The sequence below is a fragment of the Bos javanicus genome, chromosome 15, assembly GCF_032452875.1.
Source record: "Bos javanicus breed banteng chromosome 15, ARS-OSU_banteng_1.0, whole genome shotgun sequence".
NCBI classification, from domain to species: domain Eukaryota; kingdom Metazoa; phylum Chordata; class Mammalia; order Artiodactyla; family Bovidae; genus Bos; species Bos javanicus.
Window position 1 is genome coordinate 66,907,569 of NC_083882.1, and position 18,524 is coordinate 66,926,092.

Sequence of the window (18,524 nt, forward strand, 5' to 3'; positions counted from 1 at the left end):
TTACTACTCAGCCATAAAAAATGAAATCTTGCCGCGGTACCTGGAGAGTATGGTGCTAAGTGAGATGTCAGATGGAGAAAGACAAACACTGTGTGATTTCATACATATATGGAATATAAAATACAAACAAAATAAGGGAACAGACCAAATCAAACAAAATACGGAGGTGCGGGGAGGAGAGTGGTGGTTACCAGAGGGGCGGGGGTGGGGGGAGGATGAAATGGGTCAAGACGGCCAACTGTGTGGTGGTGATGAGCAGCAGTGGCTTAGTTGCTAAGTCGGGTATGATTCTTGCAACCCCGTGGACTGTAGCCCACCAGGCTCCTCTGTCCATGGGGTTCTCCAGGCAAGAATACTGGAGTGGGTTGCCATTCCCTTCTCCAGGGGATCTTCCCAACTCGGGGATTGAACTCACGTCCCCTGCATCGCAAGCAGATTCTTTACCACGGAGCCACTGGGGAAGTCCGTGGTGAGTGAGAACTGAGTTTTTGGTGGTGAGCACACTGTAGTATATACAGAAGGTGAAATAAAACATTGTGCACATGGCGATCTAGTGACGAGGGTGTGGGAAAGCTCAGCCCGGGGCTGGAGCTGCCAGCACAGTGCTGCTTCCACTTCAGAGCTCACACTGGCCGCTGAGGACCCACTCCGACCTCCTCGCAGCTGCAGAGGGTGACCGGGCACGGCGTGTGGTCTCAGACTTGCTCACTTAGGCTGCATCTAGATGATTCTTGCGGCTGGGCCACAGCTGGGGGGTAGTTGTGGATCTTCCAGCTTTCCCCAAGGAAGGACCGCTCTGGTTTCCTGGGCCCACCTGGACCTGGCCACCCTTGCCAGCTGTGTCCTGCTGGTGGGAAACCCTTCCCCTGCGTATGTGAAGTGGGGGCTGTTGCTCCAAGTGGAGAGGAGTGGACTGGCATCCTGCAGGGGGAGGGGGGCAGGTTTCAGGCTTTCATCCAAAAGCCCTGAGCAAATGCCTGCTGCTTGCCTAGCGGGCCTTGTTAGGGGGCTGCGGGCAAAGTGTTAGGGGCGAGGCTCTGAAGTCAGACCACTGGGGCTCAAATCAGGCACAGCCCATCACCTCCTGACCCTGTGACCCTGGTCAGGGGACCCAACCTCTCTAGTAAGAAGCAGTTACAACACCTACTTCCCGGAGTTGCTGTGAGTCCCATAGATGTGATGAAGTACGTATATGTGTGCCTGGAACACCCACAGTGTGGCCGCTGTTTTTCTAAGTGTTTGTTAATGAGTCACTCATTTCCCACTGGGAACAGCCCAGTGCGGTGGGGCCTAATACCATCCCCATTTCACAGATGAGCAAATTACAGCACAGAGAGGTTGGCCACTTTCCAAAGGGCACACAGCCAGTCAGTTGAATTGCTAGGGGTTGAATGGCTCCAGAGTCCATGATTTTAGCCTGTGCAATGCTGGCTTTTCATCTTGAAAGCTTGGCAAAGGGCCAGGCATGAAATAAGTACTTCACCAACATAAGGAACCCCCAGACATACTGGTGTGCCTCATACATATAAACTTCCAGAGAAAAACTGTTTTCTGTCATAGTAATTATCACTCCTGTTCCCTGGATATTATAGTCTCCTGGGCTGATTTTTTTTAATGACTTTATTGAGGTATAATTTACATTCTATATGGCTTCCCAGGCGGCACTAGTGGTAAATAAAGAATCCACCTGCCTATGCAGGAGCCATAAGAGATGCGGGTTCCATCCCTGGGTTGAGAAGATCCCCTGGAGGAGGAAATGGCAACCCACTCCAGTATTATTTTGCTTGGGAAATCCCACGGACAGAGCCTGGCAGGCTACAGTCCATGGGGTCACAAAGAGTCGGACACGACTGAAACAACTTAGAATGTATTACATAATATAAAATTTGCCCATTTTAACTGTACAATTCAATGAGTTTTAGTAAATGTATCAATTAGTGCGGCCATCACCACATCCAGTTTTACAGCAGTCCCATCTCCCCAGCAAGATCCCCAATGCCCATCACCAGTGAGTCCCCATGCCCCAGGCAACCATTAATCAGCTTTTTGTCCCTATGAATTTGCTTTTCCTGAACATTTCATATAAATGGAATCATACGATATGTGGTCTCTTGTGTCTAGCTTATTTCGCTTAGCATAATGTTTTGAGGTCTCATCTGTATCATAGCATGCATCAGTAGTCTTTATGGCCTGATAATATTCCATGGTATGGACAGTCCACGTTTTGTTTATCTATCCACCAGTCGGTGGACATTGGGGTGGTTTCCACTTTTCGGCTACTGCAAATGGTGCTGCTGGAACATCGCACGCCCTTCCTGGGGCTGACTTCGAGGCACGTGAGTGAAGCAACCTGGTAACCTCTCTCCTTTTCTCTCCCCTCTGGGGTTTCCCAGAACCAGGCAGCGGGCAGGTGTTTGTGACCTCGGAGAACCAGCTCGTGTACTACCCCAGCATCACCTATGCCATCATCGGCAGCTCCGTCATCTTCGTGCTGGTGGTGGCCCTGCTGGCGCTGGTCCTGCACCACCAGCGGAAGCGCAACAACCTCATGACGCTGCCGGTGCACCGGCTGCAGCACCCTGTGCTACTCTCCCGCCTGGTGGTCCTGGACCACCCCCACCGCTGCAACGTCACCTACAACGTCAACAACGGCATCCAGTACGTGGCCAGCCAGGCCGAGCAGAACGCGTCGGAAGTGGGCTCCCCGCCCTCCTACTCAGAGGCCCTGCTGGATCAAAGGTGTGTGCTGGATGGGAGACCCTGCGGCGGTCAGGGAGGGACGTCATCCCACTTAGGGGCAGAGTCTGTGCACACGCCCGGGATCCTGGTCTTGCCAGGAGCCTGCATGCAGCTGCGAAGGCACCGCAGCGTCTGACTTGTACTGAGTCTTTGCAAAACAGTTCACAGGTATCATCTCACTTAATCCTCATAGCAACTCACCAAGCAAAGTTATATTTGCCTCAGTTTTGCAGGTGAGAAAACTGAGTTTTTCAGTTACTCATCTGAGGACAAACAGCTAGGATCCTAGCCAGTTCAGATCCCTCCTGCTCCCTGGTAATGCCACATGGACACATGTGCCCAGCTCTGGGGACTCACCTGCTACCACAGAACAGTGCCCGTGTTGGAGGTTTGATTTCTAATTGAATGAATGAATGAATGAGTGGGTGAATAAATAAGTTCCTTAACATTGCATGGCATCATCTATAAGATAAAGGAGATGAACTAGAACATTCTCAAGCTTAGAACCCTCATTGCAGATGGAGCTGTACAAGAAACCCCAACACACAAAATCAAATGCAGAATTCTGTAGTTGGGGCAAGTAGTGGACCTCAGTCCTGCATACTCAGCCTTCTTCTGTCCTTTGGTGACCTCCAGCGTATCCCAGAGACCCCACTTTGAAGTCCCAGAACCAGAGCTACCTGAGCCCCCTGTTCTCAGCATCCCCTACCCTGCAGGATCCCTCTTCTATAAGCCTGGGACTCACTGGTGAGGCATTTTGCAGGCAGTGTTCCTGGACTACCTGGGCTCTTCCTTAAGCCCGTCCAGTGACAGCTCTTGTATTAATCTTCATTTTTCCTCCTCATAAAAGATAAACAAAGCTCCAGGGCCTGGTGCTTAAGGCCATCTTTGCAAATAAGCACTGAGAACACAGAACCTCACTCATTTGGACCATCAGATGTAGAGCAAGCTTAAAATTGCTGCATCTGGAAACAGAACTCCTGGGTTCAAATCCTAGCACTGCTGCTTACTAGCTCTTTGTGATCCCATGCAAGCTGTCTAATGCCCCTTTGCCTCAGTTTCCTCCCCAGTACAATGGGCATACAAGTAATGGCTCCCTCTAGCATTCTTCTGAATGCTAAATAAAATAAAATAAAGGATATAAGGTGGGTGGCACAATGCCTGACTCACAATAAGCCTTCTGTAAATGAGAGCTGGAAAAGAAAATGCCTTTGAAGTTATCTCAATGCAAGTGAGGTATCATTATTATGCCCTTCTACAGATAGGGATGCTATCTGTAGAGGGTTTGAGAGGAGGTCCTCTCACTTACCCAAGTCCAGAAAACCAGGAAGAGTTGGCTTTCAGTAAGGACCCCCAGTTCTGTGGATCGTTAAGGTCTCCATGAAAACCTCAGGCCAGCTGCATCCCTGCTGAAGCACCCAGGATGAGCTGGGGGCTTCTTAGAATTCCCCCTCCCAAAGGTTATGTCTTTGGCATTGTACAGTTGGCACAAGCCAGCCAGAGCACACTGACCTTTGATCCCTTCCCTTCATCTTATTGCTCATCACTGGTTTGTCTAGTACTAGGATTGCCTTTCTCCTCGGAGGGAAAAGTCTTGATCCTGACATCATCATCCACTCAAAAACAGACAGAAGTCAGCATTGCCTGCCATGCCTGGGTTCCTAATGTGTTCTCTTCTCTCTCCCTTCCCCCCAACCCTGCTCCTCACCCGACCCTGCTCTCTTCATCGCAGACCCGCCTGGTACGACCTTCCTCCGCCACCCTACTCTTCAGACACTGAGTCTCTGAACCAAGCCGACCTGCCCCCTTACCGCTCCCGGTCCGGCAGTGCTGACAGCGCCAGCTCCCAGGCAGCCAGCAGCCTCCTGAGCGTGGACGACACCAGCCACAGCCCGGGGCATCCTGACCCGCAGGAGGGCACCGCTGAGCCCAGGGACTCCGCGCCCAGCCAGGGCACTGAAGACGTATAAACTCCGGCTCTTCCAAAGTCTCTATGGGTTCATCTGCTCTGACCTTGGCTGTCCTAACAACTTGCGCTTACGGGAGGCTCCTCGGGGTCCCTCAAGGAGTGATTTGGAGTGTCAGCTGTCTCTCCAGTCACCTCCTTGCCCAGGTTTCAGGAATGTTCTTTGGAGGGTGACCTGCCTTATTCTGCCTCTCAGTTTCCTGTTGTATGGTACATCTTTTCTGGGCACTTACTTACTCTTCCCTCGAGGCCGAGGATCACAGCCTCGCTCTCCACGTCATTCTTCTGTTACTGTTGGAATCTTGCTGAGGTGGTGGCATAAGTTTGTAGGTGGCGGGCGAATGTGGTACTTAGGTACTGAGAAAGCAGTGTTTGTGTCATATGGGATGTTCAGAGGGGCAGAGGAGACTGGACCAAATTCTGTGTGGGCTGTCACTTAGAGCTCCCTCTGGGGATTCGGGTTGGGTGATCCTCCCAGGAGGCCGTCACTGGAGGTTGCATTAGGCTGCACGTTGCTCTTGGGTCAGCAGAGGCTGGGGCCAAGAAAACTGCTGCTGTGAGTAGCGCCCTTCAGAAGTCAGCAGTGTCGTTTGGTTTTCTCAAGGACTCTGAAACCATCAATTCTGGAGAGATTCTGGATTTAACAATTTGCCCAAGAGTCCGCATTTTGAGAGCTTTTTCCAGCATCATATACCATCAGCCTCATCCCAGAATAAGCAGGGAGCCCCCACCACGAGTTTATCCAAGTTCTCAGCTCCTAAAATACAGGCTGCCAAGAACCCGGGTCTGCTTTGGTCCACAGTCCTTTCCCTGGTTTCTGATTGTCACCCTCCCAGCTGTGACTTGCCTTAGCCAAGGGATGAGGACTAAACCTGAGTTGGCCAGAAATCTGATCTGGTCCTTCTGTCCCCGTAAACCACGCCCAGCCTGCCTTGCCCATTCATGCAGCTTCAACCCTCATCTCCCAAGTGCCCCCAGACACTCAGAAGTCATTCTACCTGTGCAGTTGGGCTTGAGGACACTGTAGGTTTCTAACTCACATGAAAACCTAATTCAGTACCTGCCACAAGAGCTCCCCATTCCTGGGCTGCACTCACCCCCCACTTCCCGAGGCCTAGCCAGATACCAGCACCAAGATTTAGGATTAGGGTCAGAGCAAGAATCAGACCTCTCCAGACATCCCATAGTTTCTTCTCTGAGAGACGTGGATCACAGACAGTTTGGAGTCAAGATTTGCCATTCGGACTTTTTGTTTTTATAATCTCTTAGAAATGCATTTGAAACAGTGTGTTTGTTTTTTCCCTTCTAGTTAAGGGACTATTTATATGTGTATAGGAGAGCTGTCTTTTGTTTTTCCATTTCGCGAGGTCCAAGCAAAGATGCAAAAGATCACGCCTTTGTCCCGCTGAGCTCTAATTACCAGTCCCCCCGCCCCCAGACTGCCCTGTGTGCCAGGCGTCTGTGCGTTGTTGCACTTTGAGTTTTTATTTATCGAGTTCGTGAAGGATACAGAAAGACCAATGCCTTTCTCCCTCAGTTCATGGTCTCTGTGTTCAGGCTCACTGTCCTCTTTCTCCGTGCCCAGCCAGCCACAGCGCCCACCCCCTCAGGAAGTCATGGGTGGAAATGTAGATGTTATTTGTCAAGAAACCACACTGATGAATGGGGGGAACAAAACTGGAACCAGGCAGAGCCACTCGGGGCAGCTGTCATGCAGACCAGCTTCCCACATGCTCAGTAACTTCTTTGATGCTAATTCAAACAGAGCCTGCAGGAGGGGGGATGAAGTGGCATTCAGTGATCCTGTTCTGTAGACGATTTTTTTTTTAACCAAATTGAAAGTGTGCTACAGGAAAGCTAGCCACTTGGTGATTTTCAAGTTAAGAAAAGAAACCTAGTTGCTTACGTCTTTTCATTTTTAAAATAACACGCGTTATTTTCTGAGTAGTCCAGTGAAGAGAGAACTTTAGGTGGCAGCCAGAGAGTGTGAGGAACTCTGGCCGAATATTTCCTATCATATGAGTCAGAGTGGCTTCGTTTCTCCCCTTGGTGGGCCCCTGCTTCTTTCTGGTGCTCTGGAAATTGTTTAGAGGAAAGGATTCTAATTTTAATTAATTGTGCAGTGAATTAATTTCACGCACTTTTCAGCTTCCAGGCATCTTAGGAAAGACAAATGGTCTTAGTCGATAAGGAGAGCCTATTAATGTTGTTTTTTAAAATAAACACAGGGACATTTTTATTATAGATTTGATGTTTTTAAATGGTGGGTTTTTTAAAAAGATATAAATAGGACACCAAAGCAGCAGAGTTTTGTTTTTTCCCCTACTTAAGATAGCAAATAAGTGGCCAGCATTATTTCTTTAACTCATTCCAACCAGGATATTTTTTAAATACATGGCATAAATCTGTGCCAACCAGAAAATCATCTCTGCTCCCTTTTCTCAAATAAGATCAGCATTTATTTTAGCATTGAAATCGTTCCACTGTGATCAGTCACTTATCACCTGCCCTCAATCCCTTTACTTTGAAATTGACATTTTTTAAAAACACAAGGAAGTGGTTAATAAATAGCATGTGATGTTCAAAGTTGATGTAAACTGGAAAGGTTATGTGTGGTTGCTTTTTTGATTAGGTTTTTTTTTTTAATTTTTATACTTTCAAATAAATTTGCAGTTTCATTCTTTCTGTTGGTGTAAATGATTCTTAACCCCCTTTATTGCTCAGTGGACAGCTGCTTCTGTCGCGCCTTCTGCAATGAGTGTATACCCTAATAAAATGAGAAGAGAAGAGAATATTGATGGGCCCTCAAAATATGATGGGTGTGTAAGGATTCCACAACTGGCATGCTTGGAATTCAGAGCTAAAGTCATGGACACCAGTCCATTATGGAGGGACCTGGGATGTCAGTTCAGAAGATGGACATTAACTGTGCCCAGAGTGACTTCAGTGTCTGAGGGAAAGGGGCACGTGGCTGTGATAGTGAACAGGTTCTGACCACATACTCAGGACATGTGCTGACTCTGGCACAGGTGTGCTGGTGAACAGCTTGGAACCACAGATGGCTCTGAAGGTTCACCAGTGATGGGAGCATCTTTGCACTCTTATAAGTCTCGTTTTATGCTACAGGGACAGTTGCACAGGAAGTCAGGACACCCATGAGGTCACCCCCACCCCCACCACCACTCATGAACAATAGTAAACTTGGTCTTGACCAAAATCAAAATCGGTGGGAGTCGAAACACAGGACCTACAAAATTAAGGTGTAGATCATGTGTCAGTACCCAGAGGTGTTGGCAAGAAGACTAGTAGTATCCCAAGCATATTCCAGGTCATGTCCTGCCCCAAGTGGTCTAGGGAGACCTTCCAGAACCATGTGCCCCCAAAAGCTTATCAAGATGTGAGCTCCTTCATCTCTTACAGTATCATTTTTATGGGTACTAAGTTGAGAAAACAGTTGAGAAACACTAATCTAGAGCAGAGATCAGTAAACTTTTTGTGTAAAGAGTCAGATAATACAATACTGGCTTTGCAGCCATAGGGTTTCTGTAGCAACTACAAAAACAGCCATAGACAATACATAAATTCATAGATGTGCCTGTGTTCCAGTAACTACCAAAATGGGCTGGATCTGGCCTTGTCATTTGCCCACCCCTAACTTAATGGCTCATTCCTACATCGTGTTCATGGATCTGAAGCCCATGAAAAGAAAAGAAACAGCACAGTAATGGTTGGCCTCGGATACTGGAACCCTCAAAATGGCACCAACCTCCAAAAAATTAAAAATGGAAGAACATAGGAAGAAGGCAGTTCAAGGACCTGTGAAATTCATTTTAATTGACCCTCTTAGCTCTTTTCCAATGAATAAAGAAATACAGGTTTATGATGAGTAGAGACTTTCCCAGCGAGGCCCTAAAACAGTGAGTTGAATGCCAAGGTCTTGGTTGAAAATCTACTCTCGGTAAGGATTCTCTAAGATAAAGTATCACAACAGTCTGTCTCGTAGAGAAAAGTTCATGGGGATAAATGAGCTGGGAGGTAGTGTTCATCTTCTCAATTTAACTTGCTGCCCTCAAGCAAGGCAGTAGATTCAAAGAATGAACAGTACAAGGAAGAAGGAGCTTCAGACGGCTGCAGTGGAGGTGTGGTACATGTTCACAGGAGAAGAGATGCATCCAGTGAGAAAATACCCAGACTTTCTTGACATCCTGTAGTTATAACAAGTGAATGGGAATGTTAATAGAATCCCTGGTTGTAAGTGATAGTTGTAAGTAATCCCACTCACACAAGCTGAATTGTGTTAAATTTTAGAAGATGTATTGGCTAAATGCAATCATATTCAAATATATGGAAATTGGTTTGGGGCAGGGCTGAATTCTTTTGTTCAACGGCTGTCATTAGGGATCTGTTTTGCCCTCTCTGACTTCTGCATCCTGCTTTATCCATGTCAAGCCATGACTTCTTGGCTTTATAAAATGTGGTGGAAAATAGAGTCCCAGAATATCCAGGTTCACGATCTAAGAAAAAGAGATTCTCCCTGAGCTGAGTCCCTTCACTGTTCACCTGAAACGATCACAGTTAACTATTGTTGATAAGCTATACCCCAATACAAAATAAAAAGTTCTAAAGAAAAACAAAAGATACTCTCTGAGAACTAAAGGAAATTGCCTTCAGTGAACTTCCTAGCACCACAGATCCTGTCTGGAGAGGATGATATCCCCAGTTCAGAGATGAGGAACTGATACCGCGTTCAAGCAGGAAACGAGTTTTCAGGGTATTATAGAAAGAGAAGAAGGGGTTAGTTTCCTTGTAAGTGACAAACTATTTAAATAACTCATCTCTCTAGTTGGAATCAGTTGCCAGAAAGTGATGGAATGTGAGTATCTTGACCTAGTTGCTATCTTGACTTAGATCTAATAAGTGCCTCTTTGTGAAAATGATGTTTATCTTTTCCCGGTGTTTCAGCTGGGATCAGTCAGAGCCACTACAAGTGTTACAGGAATAAGGAATTGAAGATGGAGATAAGGAATTATACTGACCCTGAAAGAGCTGGCAGAGCAATGCCTAGAAGGCTGCAGCTGGAGGATCCCAGACATAATTACCAATGATACCAGCCTAAGCCTGGGACAGATGGACAACCAGGAGCTTGCAAGGGTGAACAGGAAGGCTATAATAAGTCCAAGATGGTACTTCAGTGACTTAGCTCATGGAGAGGACTTGAATCACATGGCCACTCATCCTAGTCCAGAGTAATGACTTAATACACTTCTGCCTGCAAGTCTCACGTGAGCCCTTTTCATTGACACACTTGCCCCCTAGAACCACGGAGGAAAGGGGATTCCAGGAAGCATGATTTCCAGCCTGAGATGAGAGTGAAGACAACAGGCATTCATCCCCCCTGGGAACCATGATCTTGATCCAAGCAGTAGTTTTCAGAACAGATACTCTCTCCTCCCAGTGAGAGGGTTCTTGTTATGTATTATAGCAAATTGGACTCAACAAATATTGAACATTAATTTCTTTGTATTTAATAAGAAAGGGGAATTTCATTTTTGACCTTTAATTTTTTTTCTAGGTGTATCTAATAATTAGAATTCACAGTTTTCAAACTAGAACGATTCTATTATTTAGTTTAGTCTCCGACAAGATGTTTAGACAACTTGTGTTGGGAAATGGAAAAGCATGGTGTTGGAGAGACTTTTATTAATGATCTGTGTTGACTTCCTAGTGTCCACTGAGGGTCCCTGGGAGACTCATAAAGGGCCAGGTGTGGGTGATGGGTGAGCAACTTCATGATGATGGGAGTAAGATGCTCGTCTCCTGCCCTGAGAGAAACCACCAGCGTGTTGACCACAGGTTTGGCCATCAAACCAAATGAGTTATTAGAAGTGAAAATGGAGAAGCTTCCCGGCCCCTCTCCAAAATGATTTCCCTCTCCCCTGCTTCCTGACACCTTCTCACAGGAGCAAATTTACTAGGCAAGAGTCAAACCAAGTGAATGTATCAATTATTTTTCAGTAGCTAAATCGCATCCAACTCTTTGCAACCCCATGGATTACAGCACACCAGGCTCCCCTGTCCTTCACTATCTCTCAGGGTTTGCTCAAATTGGGCCACGTCAACCAGAGAACAGGTTGCTCCAGGTGGAAACAGGCATTTCAGAGATTCCAGAAGAAGGAGTTGGCCTTGAGAAAAGGCTGAAAACCCGTTCTGCATCCTCCCCTTTTCCTTCCATTCGCTTCTGTCCTCTTCACCTCTCTGTCTCCATCCTGCCCACTCTGTCTCACTCTCTCACTCTGCATTCCCTGGTTCATGAGTTTCAGAGGCAGAGCTCTTCCTGCCCCTTGGACAGGCAGGGTGACTGAGTTCCCTTGGAGTTTAATCTTCAGTCCTAACTCTGTCCCAGAAGATCTGAAAATTTAGCGTGGGAAGTCGAATGTACTACGAGACCCTTATTTTGATTTTAGCTCATAGCTATGTTTTCCCTTAGCATTCTTTCCTGGGGGGTGTCTGAGCATCAACTATTAAAACTGACATCTTGATGTTATCTTTGGCCCCGGCCTCTAGTCTCAAACAGAGTTCACAAACCAGCAGCCCAAGGGTGGCATTCAACCCAGAGAGAGATTTCATCCCAGCCTGCAGTCTCTCATTATTTGAATCTGTTGCCAATGATTAAAGTTCGGGAGATTTCACATAAATATCTGGACGTCTGGCTTCTTTTTAAGAGCCAGGAGATGGAGCAGCATGGGGCTTCCCGCCCATGTGTCAAACTTGCCGAAACCAAGGAGCAGCTGCCCTGCTGGGATGGAACTTTTATTCCTCAAAGCATCACAGTCTCCCCTTCTCCTCGCTGTCTCCCATCCAGCCCACTCAGCTCACTGGGCCGCTTGCCTGGCGGAGCAAGGCTGAGGAGCTGGCACCTTACTTCTAACGGTCCCAACAGTTTCTTTCTGGAAGGAGCAAGTACTCAAGACTGACAGTCGCCCACGTTGCCACTGATTAGTCACTTTCTGGGCCTCCAGTGCCTCTTCTCGAAATGAAATCTTAAGTTGTCAGCGTGGATATGTGTCATGCTCGGCACCTTTATTTTTACGATAAATATACACAATGTACAATTTACCATTTCGACCATTTTTAACTGTATAGTTCAGTGGCATTAAGTGCATTCATGTGGTTGTGTAACCATCACCACCATCCATCTCCAGAACTTTTTCATCTTCCCAACTGAAACTCTGCACCCACTAAAAATAACTCCTCATTCCCCCTCCTCCCAACCCCTGTAACCTCCACTCTACTTTCTGTCTTTGTGTATTGGACTATTCCAAAAACCTCATATGAGTGGAATCATGGACAAATATGATTTGTCCTATATCTAATTTTATTTCTAATTCTACTTGGCATAATGTTGTCAGGGCTCATCCATGTTGTAGCCTGTGTCAGAATTTCCTTCTTCTTTAAAGCAGGGTGATGCTCCATTGTGGAGGCATACCACACATTTGTCCGTTTAGCAATTGACAGACATCTGAGTTGCTTCTACCTTTTTGCTATTGTGAATCGTGTTTCTCTGAACATGGGTGTACAGGTATCTCTCTGAGTCCTTCCCTTCATTTCTTTGGGGTCTGTACCCCAAAGTGGAGTTGGCTCAGCATCCTTGGCACCCTCTTCCTGGGCTTGGGAAATCCCCCTCCTATGAGCCCTGCCCCCAACCCCCCAGGACAGTCAGTAACTCTTTTGGGAACTAGGGCCCAGACACATGAGAAGTTTCAGCCCATAGGACCCTCTCTTGAAGACTTGCATTTGAAAGATTGATGGGAAGAAGGAAGCACAGTGCAAGATTGGTTCTAAGGTGGCAGAAGAAATTGAACTTCAGGCCACAGCAGGGGCAGGCATCTTAAAGGCCACAGGCATTGGTGGGGCCAGTTGTGGTTCCTGGATCTGAAGCATCTGCAACTTAGCATCAGGCATTCTCACTGGGATCTATTTCTCCCCTCATAGCCTCCCACATGACTCTGTACTTCTCAGAATTTCTCCAAGCCACTGACAATGAATTCTTTTTCTGCTTAAACCAGCAAGTCTATTGTTGGCAGCAAAGATCCTGACTGATCCAATACTCCATGGAGCTGCAGCATGGAGGCATGAGCACTGGATTTGGAGTCCATAGACCTTTTGAACTGTGGTGCTGGAGAAGACTCTTGAGAGTCCCTTGGACTGCAAGGAGATCCAATCAGTCCATCCTAAAGGAAATCAGTCCTGAATATTCATTGGAAGAACCAATGCTGAAGCTGAAACTCAAATACTTTGGCCACCTGATGCAAAGAGCCGACTCATTTGAAAAGACCCTGATGCTGGGAAAGATTGAAGGCTGGAGAAGAAGGGGACAACAGAGGATGAGACGGTTGGATGGCATCACCGATGTGATGGACATGAGTTTGAGTAAACTCCAGGAGTTGGTGATGGACAGGGAAGCCTGGCATGCTGTACTCCATAGGGTCCTAAAGAGTCGGACACAACTGAGCAACTGAACTGAACTGAGACCTGAGATCAAGTGTCCGCTCAGCTCCTGATTCTCAGTCTGACTTCACACAAGTCAAGATGTCTTCTCAAAGCTCAATTCCTTGCCGGCAAGAATGTTGTAATCGTCTTTAATTCTTCAAGCAGCTGTGAGAAATCCATGCTATATTACAGAGGAAATCCCTTGTGACGGGCAATGGAAACTTCTAATGGGGAGTCACATCCCTGTTACTTCACTGGGGATCCAAACTCCCTTGCTTTTAAATGCTAAGAGATTTGAGAGTCCGCATTATGAAGGCCACTTCAGGGCAAAATCCTGAATGTACTTGCATCCAGGAGTTTGAAGAACTCAAGCAAGTGCACTTTTTGGAAATTTAACAAGTCGGTAAAGGCAGAGAGATGGGGAGCAGAGGTATTTATTAGGCAGCACCTGATGCTTCAAATGGCCTTCCTGGTGGCTCAATCAGTAAAGAGTCTGCCTGCAGCTCGGGGGACCCAGGTTAGATCCCTGTGCTAGGAAAATCCCCTGCAGAAGGAAATGGCAACTCACTCTAGTATTCTTGCCTGGGAAATCCCATGGACCAAGGAGCCATGAGGCCAAATGCAGAGGAGTGAGGCCAATAATGAAGAGGGTGAGGATGTCAGTAATATTTATTGGTTAGCTTTTGTGACAAACAGTTTGCTATCCTTTGCATTGTCTCATGTAATCCTCTGAAACAGGGGTTGGCAAACTTTGACTCTCAGGCCGAGTCAGACCCACCACCTGTTTTGTAAATCAAGTTTAACTGGGACACAGCTATGTCCATTCATTTACTGATTCTACAGCTGTTTTCATTCCAACAACCATAGAGTTGGAGTAGTTGCAACAGATTTCACATGACCTCCAAAGCCTATATATTTGCTATCTGACCCTTTATAGAAAAAGTTCCTGATCTTTGTTCTAAATGAAGCTTGAGAGATGGATACCATTGTTCTATCCACTCTCCAGATTGGAAAACAGAAGGCCACAGATGTAAAGAGATTGTTCTAAGAGCTAAATCTTGAAAGGCCTCAATTTCAGATTTTTGCTCAGCAACCATGCTCCAACCACTTGGTTTTAACCTTCCCATCGTTTTACAACAGTGATGTCTCCTCCTTTTCATTCCACTTGGCCTTTTGGGGAATTGGCATACAACCCACGGTTACCGCACTGCAACTTCAAATGATGGCATCAGCCCTGGACTGAAATGTCCACTTCCTGCCTCCAGGGTCTCCATCAGAACTAGACATTGCTTCCTGAGGGGTTATTTGTTAACTTGACGCTCTCAAAATTGACCCCCAAAGCCATGGTGCTGTCTGGTAAATGCTGGAAATCTGTGCCAGTTTGGGAGCTGAATCCGGGGACCCGGGAGAACTAAGGCTTTGCCAGGCAGGGCTGGCTTTGGAGACATTTCCCCGGGAGCACACGTGTCCAGGGCTCCAGCTCTTGTCACGTCAGTGTCCCTGCACCCCATCCCCCACATTATGGTACCCTGAGTCCCAGAGGAAGTGTTGGCATTTTGCTCTGCTTCTCATCTGAGCCTAAGGCTTACTTGAGACAGATTAGTCTCTGACAGTAAACAGCCACAAACCGTGGAGAGGGGCTCCCGGGGCCGGGCACCCACATACTACCTGCCGCATGGTGAACCGAGATAGGAGGGAGCCAGAGGGCGGCCACTTGAGAGGACATGCAGCTCCAGCCGTGTCGCCTTCCTGGTTCCATAGCTTTCTCACCTCTGTGGTTTTCAATCAACTTTGCCATCTTAATGCTATTGTCTGTGATACGGAAAATGTTTCAGGACTGGGGAAAACAGGTGGCAGGAGCCAGTCTGCAAGCCCCTGGCAGATGAATCTGCCAGGAAGGAGCTGGCACATTGATATGAAGCCTGAGAGAGTGAGTTTGTGCCTGGGCTCTGCTTTGAAGCCTCGTTCAGGCGAATGAATGCTGATAGAAGGATTCTGATTTGCAAAATGAGATGCCTGCAGCCCTTACTGCCACCCAGAATGGTCTCATTTGTCATTTCAGGATGTGCCAGAGAGATGCTTTGTCACGTCCAGTTCCCAAAGACAGACTAGGCCACACCAGTCCTGGTCTTGGTTTTCCCAGGACTATTTCCACGTGTTAGACCCTTTTCTTTACCGCAGTAAATCCATCTGTAAAATGGGAAAGCAGTGGGACAGCAGCCCAAGGAGAATCCTCATTCCAGAGAGCCTTGGCCCCAGGAGACAAGCTTGGGGTCTGGCAGCACTGGCAGCAGGAATGTTCTGCCTCCAGAGAGAAGGCAGAGGTTTCTGCATAATCTCTCAATAGTCCTCATCTCTTGGATAAATTGCATGCTGGATTTAATTTCGAATCCCTGTTGTTTCCTTCACCTTTGACCTCAACACAGACCCCATGACCTCTTGACCTCTGACAACAGACCTTTGACCTCGGTCTTTTGACTCCATGATCATCAATCTTTGATCTCTGACTTCTCACTCCAGACCCTTTGACTGCCCTCTGATCATTGACTTCTGATCCTGGACCTGTGACCTCCTGCAATTAGGGTGATGAAGCAGGCTGCTGCCGCTCCTCGAAAGAGTAATCTGTCTGAACAAGGAGAAAGGGGACAGGCACTTGGCAGGTGGCTTGTAGACTCTTGCTGGGCATGTTCTCTGCACCTTCCCTGGGGAGAAAGACCCTCAGGGGAGGAGGGCTGTCTACGGTAACCTCAGCTCCAGGGGCAGGGTGGAGGAAGGGTTTGGAGGAGGACTTTCTTGGTTTGCATCCGTGGCTCATGGCCCACTACAATCCCTGCTAATGCTGTGTGGGACAGATGATTTAGCGCCTTCTTGCATCTCAGAATCCCACCTCCTCCACCATCCCTGGGTAGAAGGAAGCGAGCCACTATTGACCACATGCTATGTGCTTTCACTTAGGCCACATGCTCTCAAGCAGTAGCCCATTTGACTCTCAGCTTCATGAGATCGGCACACTCATGTTGGCCGGTGCTGGGACGCAGGGAGCCCACTAGAGCCCTGTGGTTGCATGGATGATGGTGACCAATGATAGTGCTGGTGGTGGTGAAAGCCATAGTTGTATGACTTAAATTCTATTATTACTATTCCCATGTTACAGACAAGGAGACTGGGGCTTGGAAACATTGCACGGCCTCTCAAAGTGATGCCACTACTAAGAGCCTAAGATTTTTGATCACCGTGCCATACCACTCCTGGAATTCACATTCTAGGACCATAAGACGAAAGGAAGCAAATCTCTAAGAACTACAAAAGCCACAGGATGAATGTTCCGAGATTAATGATCCAAGTGATTCTGCCAGTATCCGAAATCCATTGCACATACAGCAACAGTGGAGTCAAAACGTGACCTGGAGAGGCAGCAGGCACACCACACACACTTAGCTTTATCCCACAGCTCGTTAATCACCCTCAATTCAAAAGCATTTATCATGATTAGATCCAGCCCAGTGTCTGTGGTAATGGATTTTTTTTTTTTTTGTAAGTAATTCCAATAGAAAACCGTATCTTCCCTGAAAGATTCTACAGGTCAAGATCTGGAGGTCAGGATTATTCATTCATTGAACAAATATTTGTTGTATACCTACTGTGTGCCAGAGGACTTCCCCAGTGGCTCAGCGGTAAAGAATCTGCCTGCAATGCAGGAGCTGCAGGAGACACGGGTTCCATCCCTGGGTGGGGAAGATCCCCTAGAGGAGGGCACGGCAACCCACTCCAGTATGCTTGCCTGGAGAATCCCATGGACAGAGGAGCCTGGTGGGGTACAGTCCATGGGGTCGCAATGAGTCAGACATGACTGAAGCAACCTAGCATGCATGCACTGTGTTCCAGACACTTCTAGACGCTGGAAATCCAGGAAGGGTCAAAATGAGTAAAAATCTCTGTCCCTCTGGAGTGTATCTCTCTCCTCGAGGTAAGAGATACTCAATAAACAAAATAGGAGATATAAATACCGTTACATGGTGGTCCCACATTCCTAGGAAAGGACTGATTATTCTATAGTCATGGGTTCAAGTATCCACCAGAACTAGTTTTCAACCTGTCTAATCCATCAATGATAATTCCATACTTGATGAATCGATGAATGACAACTCACTTCAGTGAACACAACTCTGAAAGCCAGGCTATCAGTGACAGTCACCATGGTGTGGAAGCCAGCCAACTGCTGGTGGACTGCCTTCTGTGAACACACTTCTAAGGCTGACATCAACCCATCCCGCCTCTAAAACCAACCCAACCCCAAATACACTCTTCCCAACCATCTATAAAAGCCCAATAGTTTGCTTTGCTTAGAGAAATTTGCATGATCAATATGGCTCTTCCTTTACTTAAGAAATATTTTCAGGACTTCCCTGGTGGCCTAGTGGTTAAGAATCTGCCTGCAAATGCAGGGGACACGGGTTCTATCCCTGGTTTGGGAGGATCCCACATGCCATGAAGCAACTAAGCCCTTGTGCTGTAACTACTGAGCCTGAGACCATGAACCTCAACAAGAGAAGCACCTACAATGAGGAGCCCATGTGCCAAAACTAAAGAAAACCTGTGCACACCAACGAAGACCCAGCACAGCCAAAAATAAAAAATAAATAAAAAATATTTTCCGATTTTGAGCAGTGGTCTTCTCCTTTGATAAGTCTGGAGGTTCCAATGAAATTATTTGAAAGCCCTCAATCCAACAGACAGAGAAGGCGATGGCACCCACCCCAGTACTCTTGCCTGGAAAATCCCATGGACGGAGGAGCCTGGTAGGTTGCACTCCTTGGGGTCTCGAAGAGTTGAGCACGACTGAGCAACTTCACTTTCACTTTTCCCTTTCATGCATTGGAGAAGGAAATGGCAACCCACTCCAGTGTTCTTGCCTGGAGAATCCCAGGGACAGGGGAGCCTGGTGGGCTTCCGTCTATGGGGTCACACAGAGTCGGACACAACTTAGCAGCAGCAATCCAACAGAGGCACGCACCCGGTCCTTTGTGCCCAAGGGTAGTTACTCTATAGATTCCCCTGATACATTCCATTAATGTCTTTGCTGAATTTATTATCTTGGGATTTGTAACCAAATGGTTCTTTGAACAAGAAAAGTAGGTCTCAGTCATGACGTAATGAGAACTATTTGCAGCTGTACCATTTGGTAAATATTTTTGCCGTTAATCTGCCTATTCTTTTCCTGCTTGCTTTGCTTTTGATTCTGTTTGACTGTTTCTGAGGAGGCAGCCATGAACCTGGTGCCAGAATTGGGCTGCCCATGTGGCGCTAGTGATGTAAGGGATGTAAGAGA

The 18,524-nt window shown here is 47.2% G+C and overlaps 1 protein-coding gene across 4 annotated transcripts in view; it reads left to right on the forward strand.

Annotated features, from left to right (window-relative positions):
- The window catches only part of LDLRAD3 (low density lipoprotein receptor class A domain containing 3), a 273,212-nt gene extending 265,822 nt beyond the window's left edge, over window positions 1-7,390 (forward strand). For all 4 annotated transcript variants that reach the window (XM_061381148.1, XM_061381149.1, XM_061381147.1 and 1 more), the window contains exons 5-6: window positions 2,394-2,739; window positions 4,472-7,390. In XM_061381148.1, the coding sequence (XP_061237132.1) occupies window positions 2,394-2,739; window positions 4,472-4,709 (584 nt within the window). In that variant the 3' untranslated portion in view covers window positions 4,710-7,390. The remainder of the gene's footprint in view (window positions 1-2,393; window positions 2,740-4,471) is intronic.
- The last annotated feature ends 11,134 nt before the right edge of the window (window positions 7,391-18,524 follow it).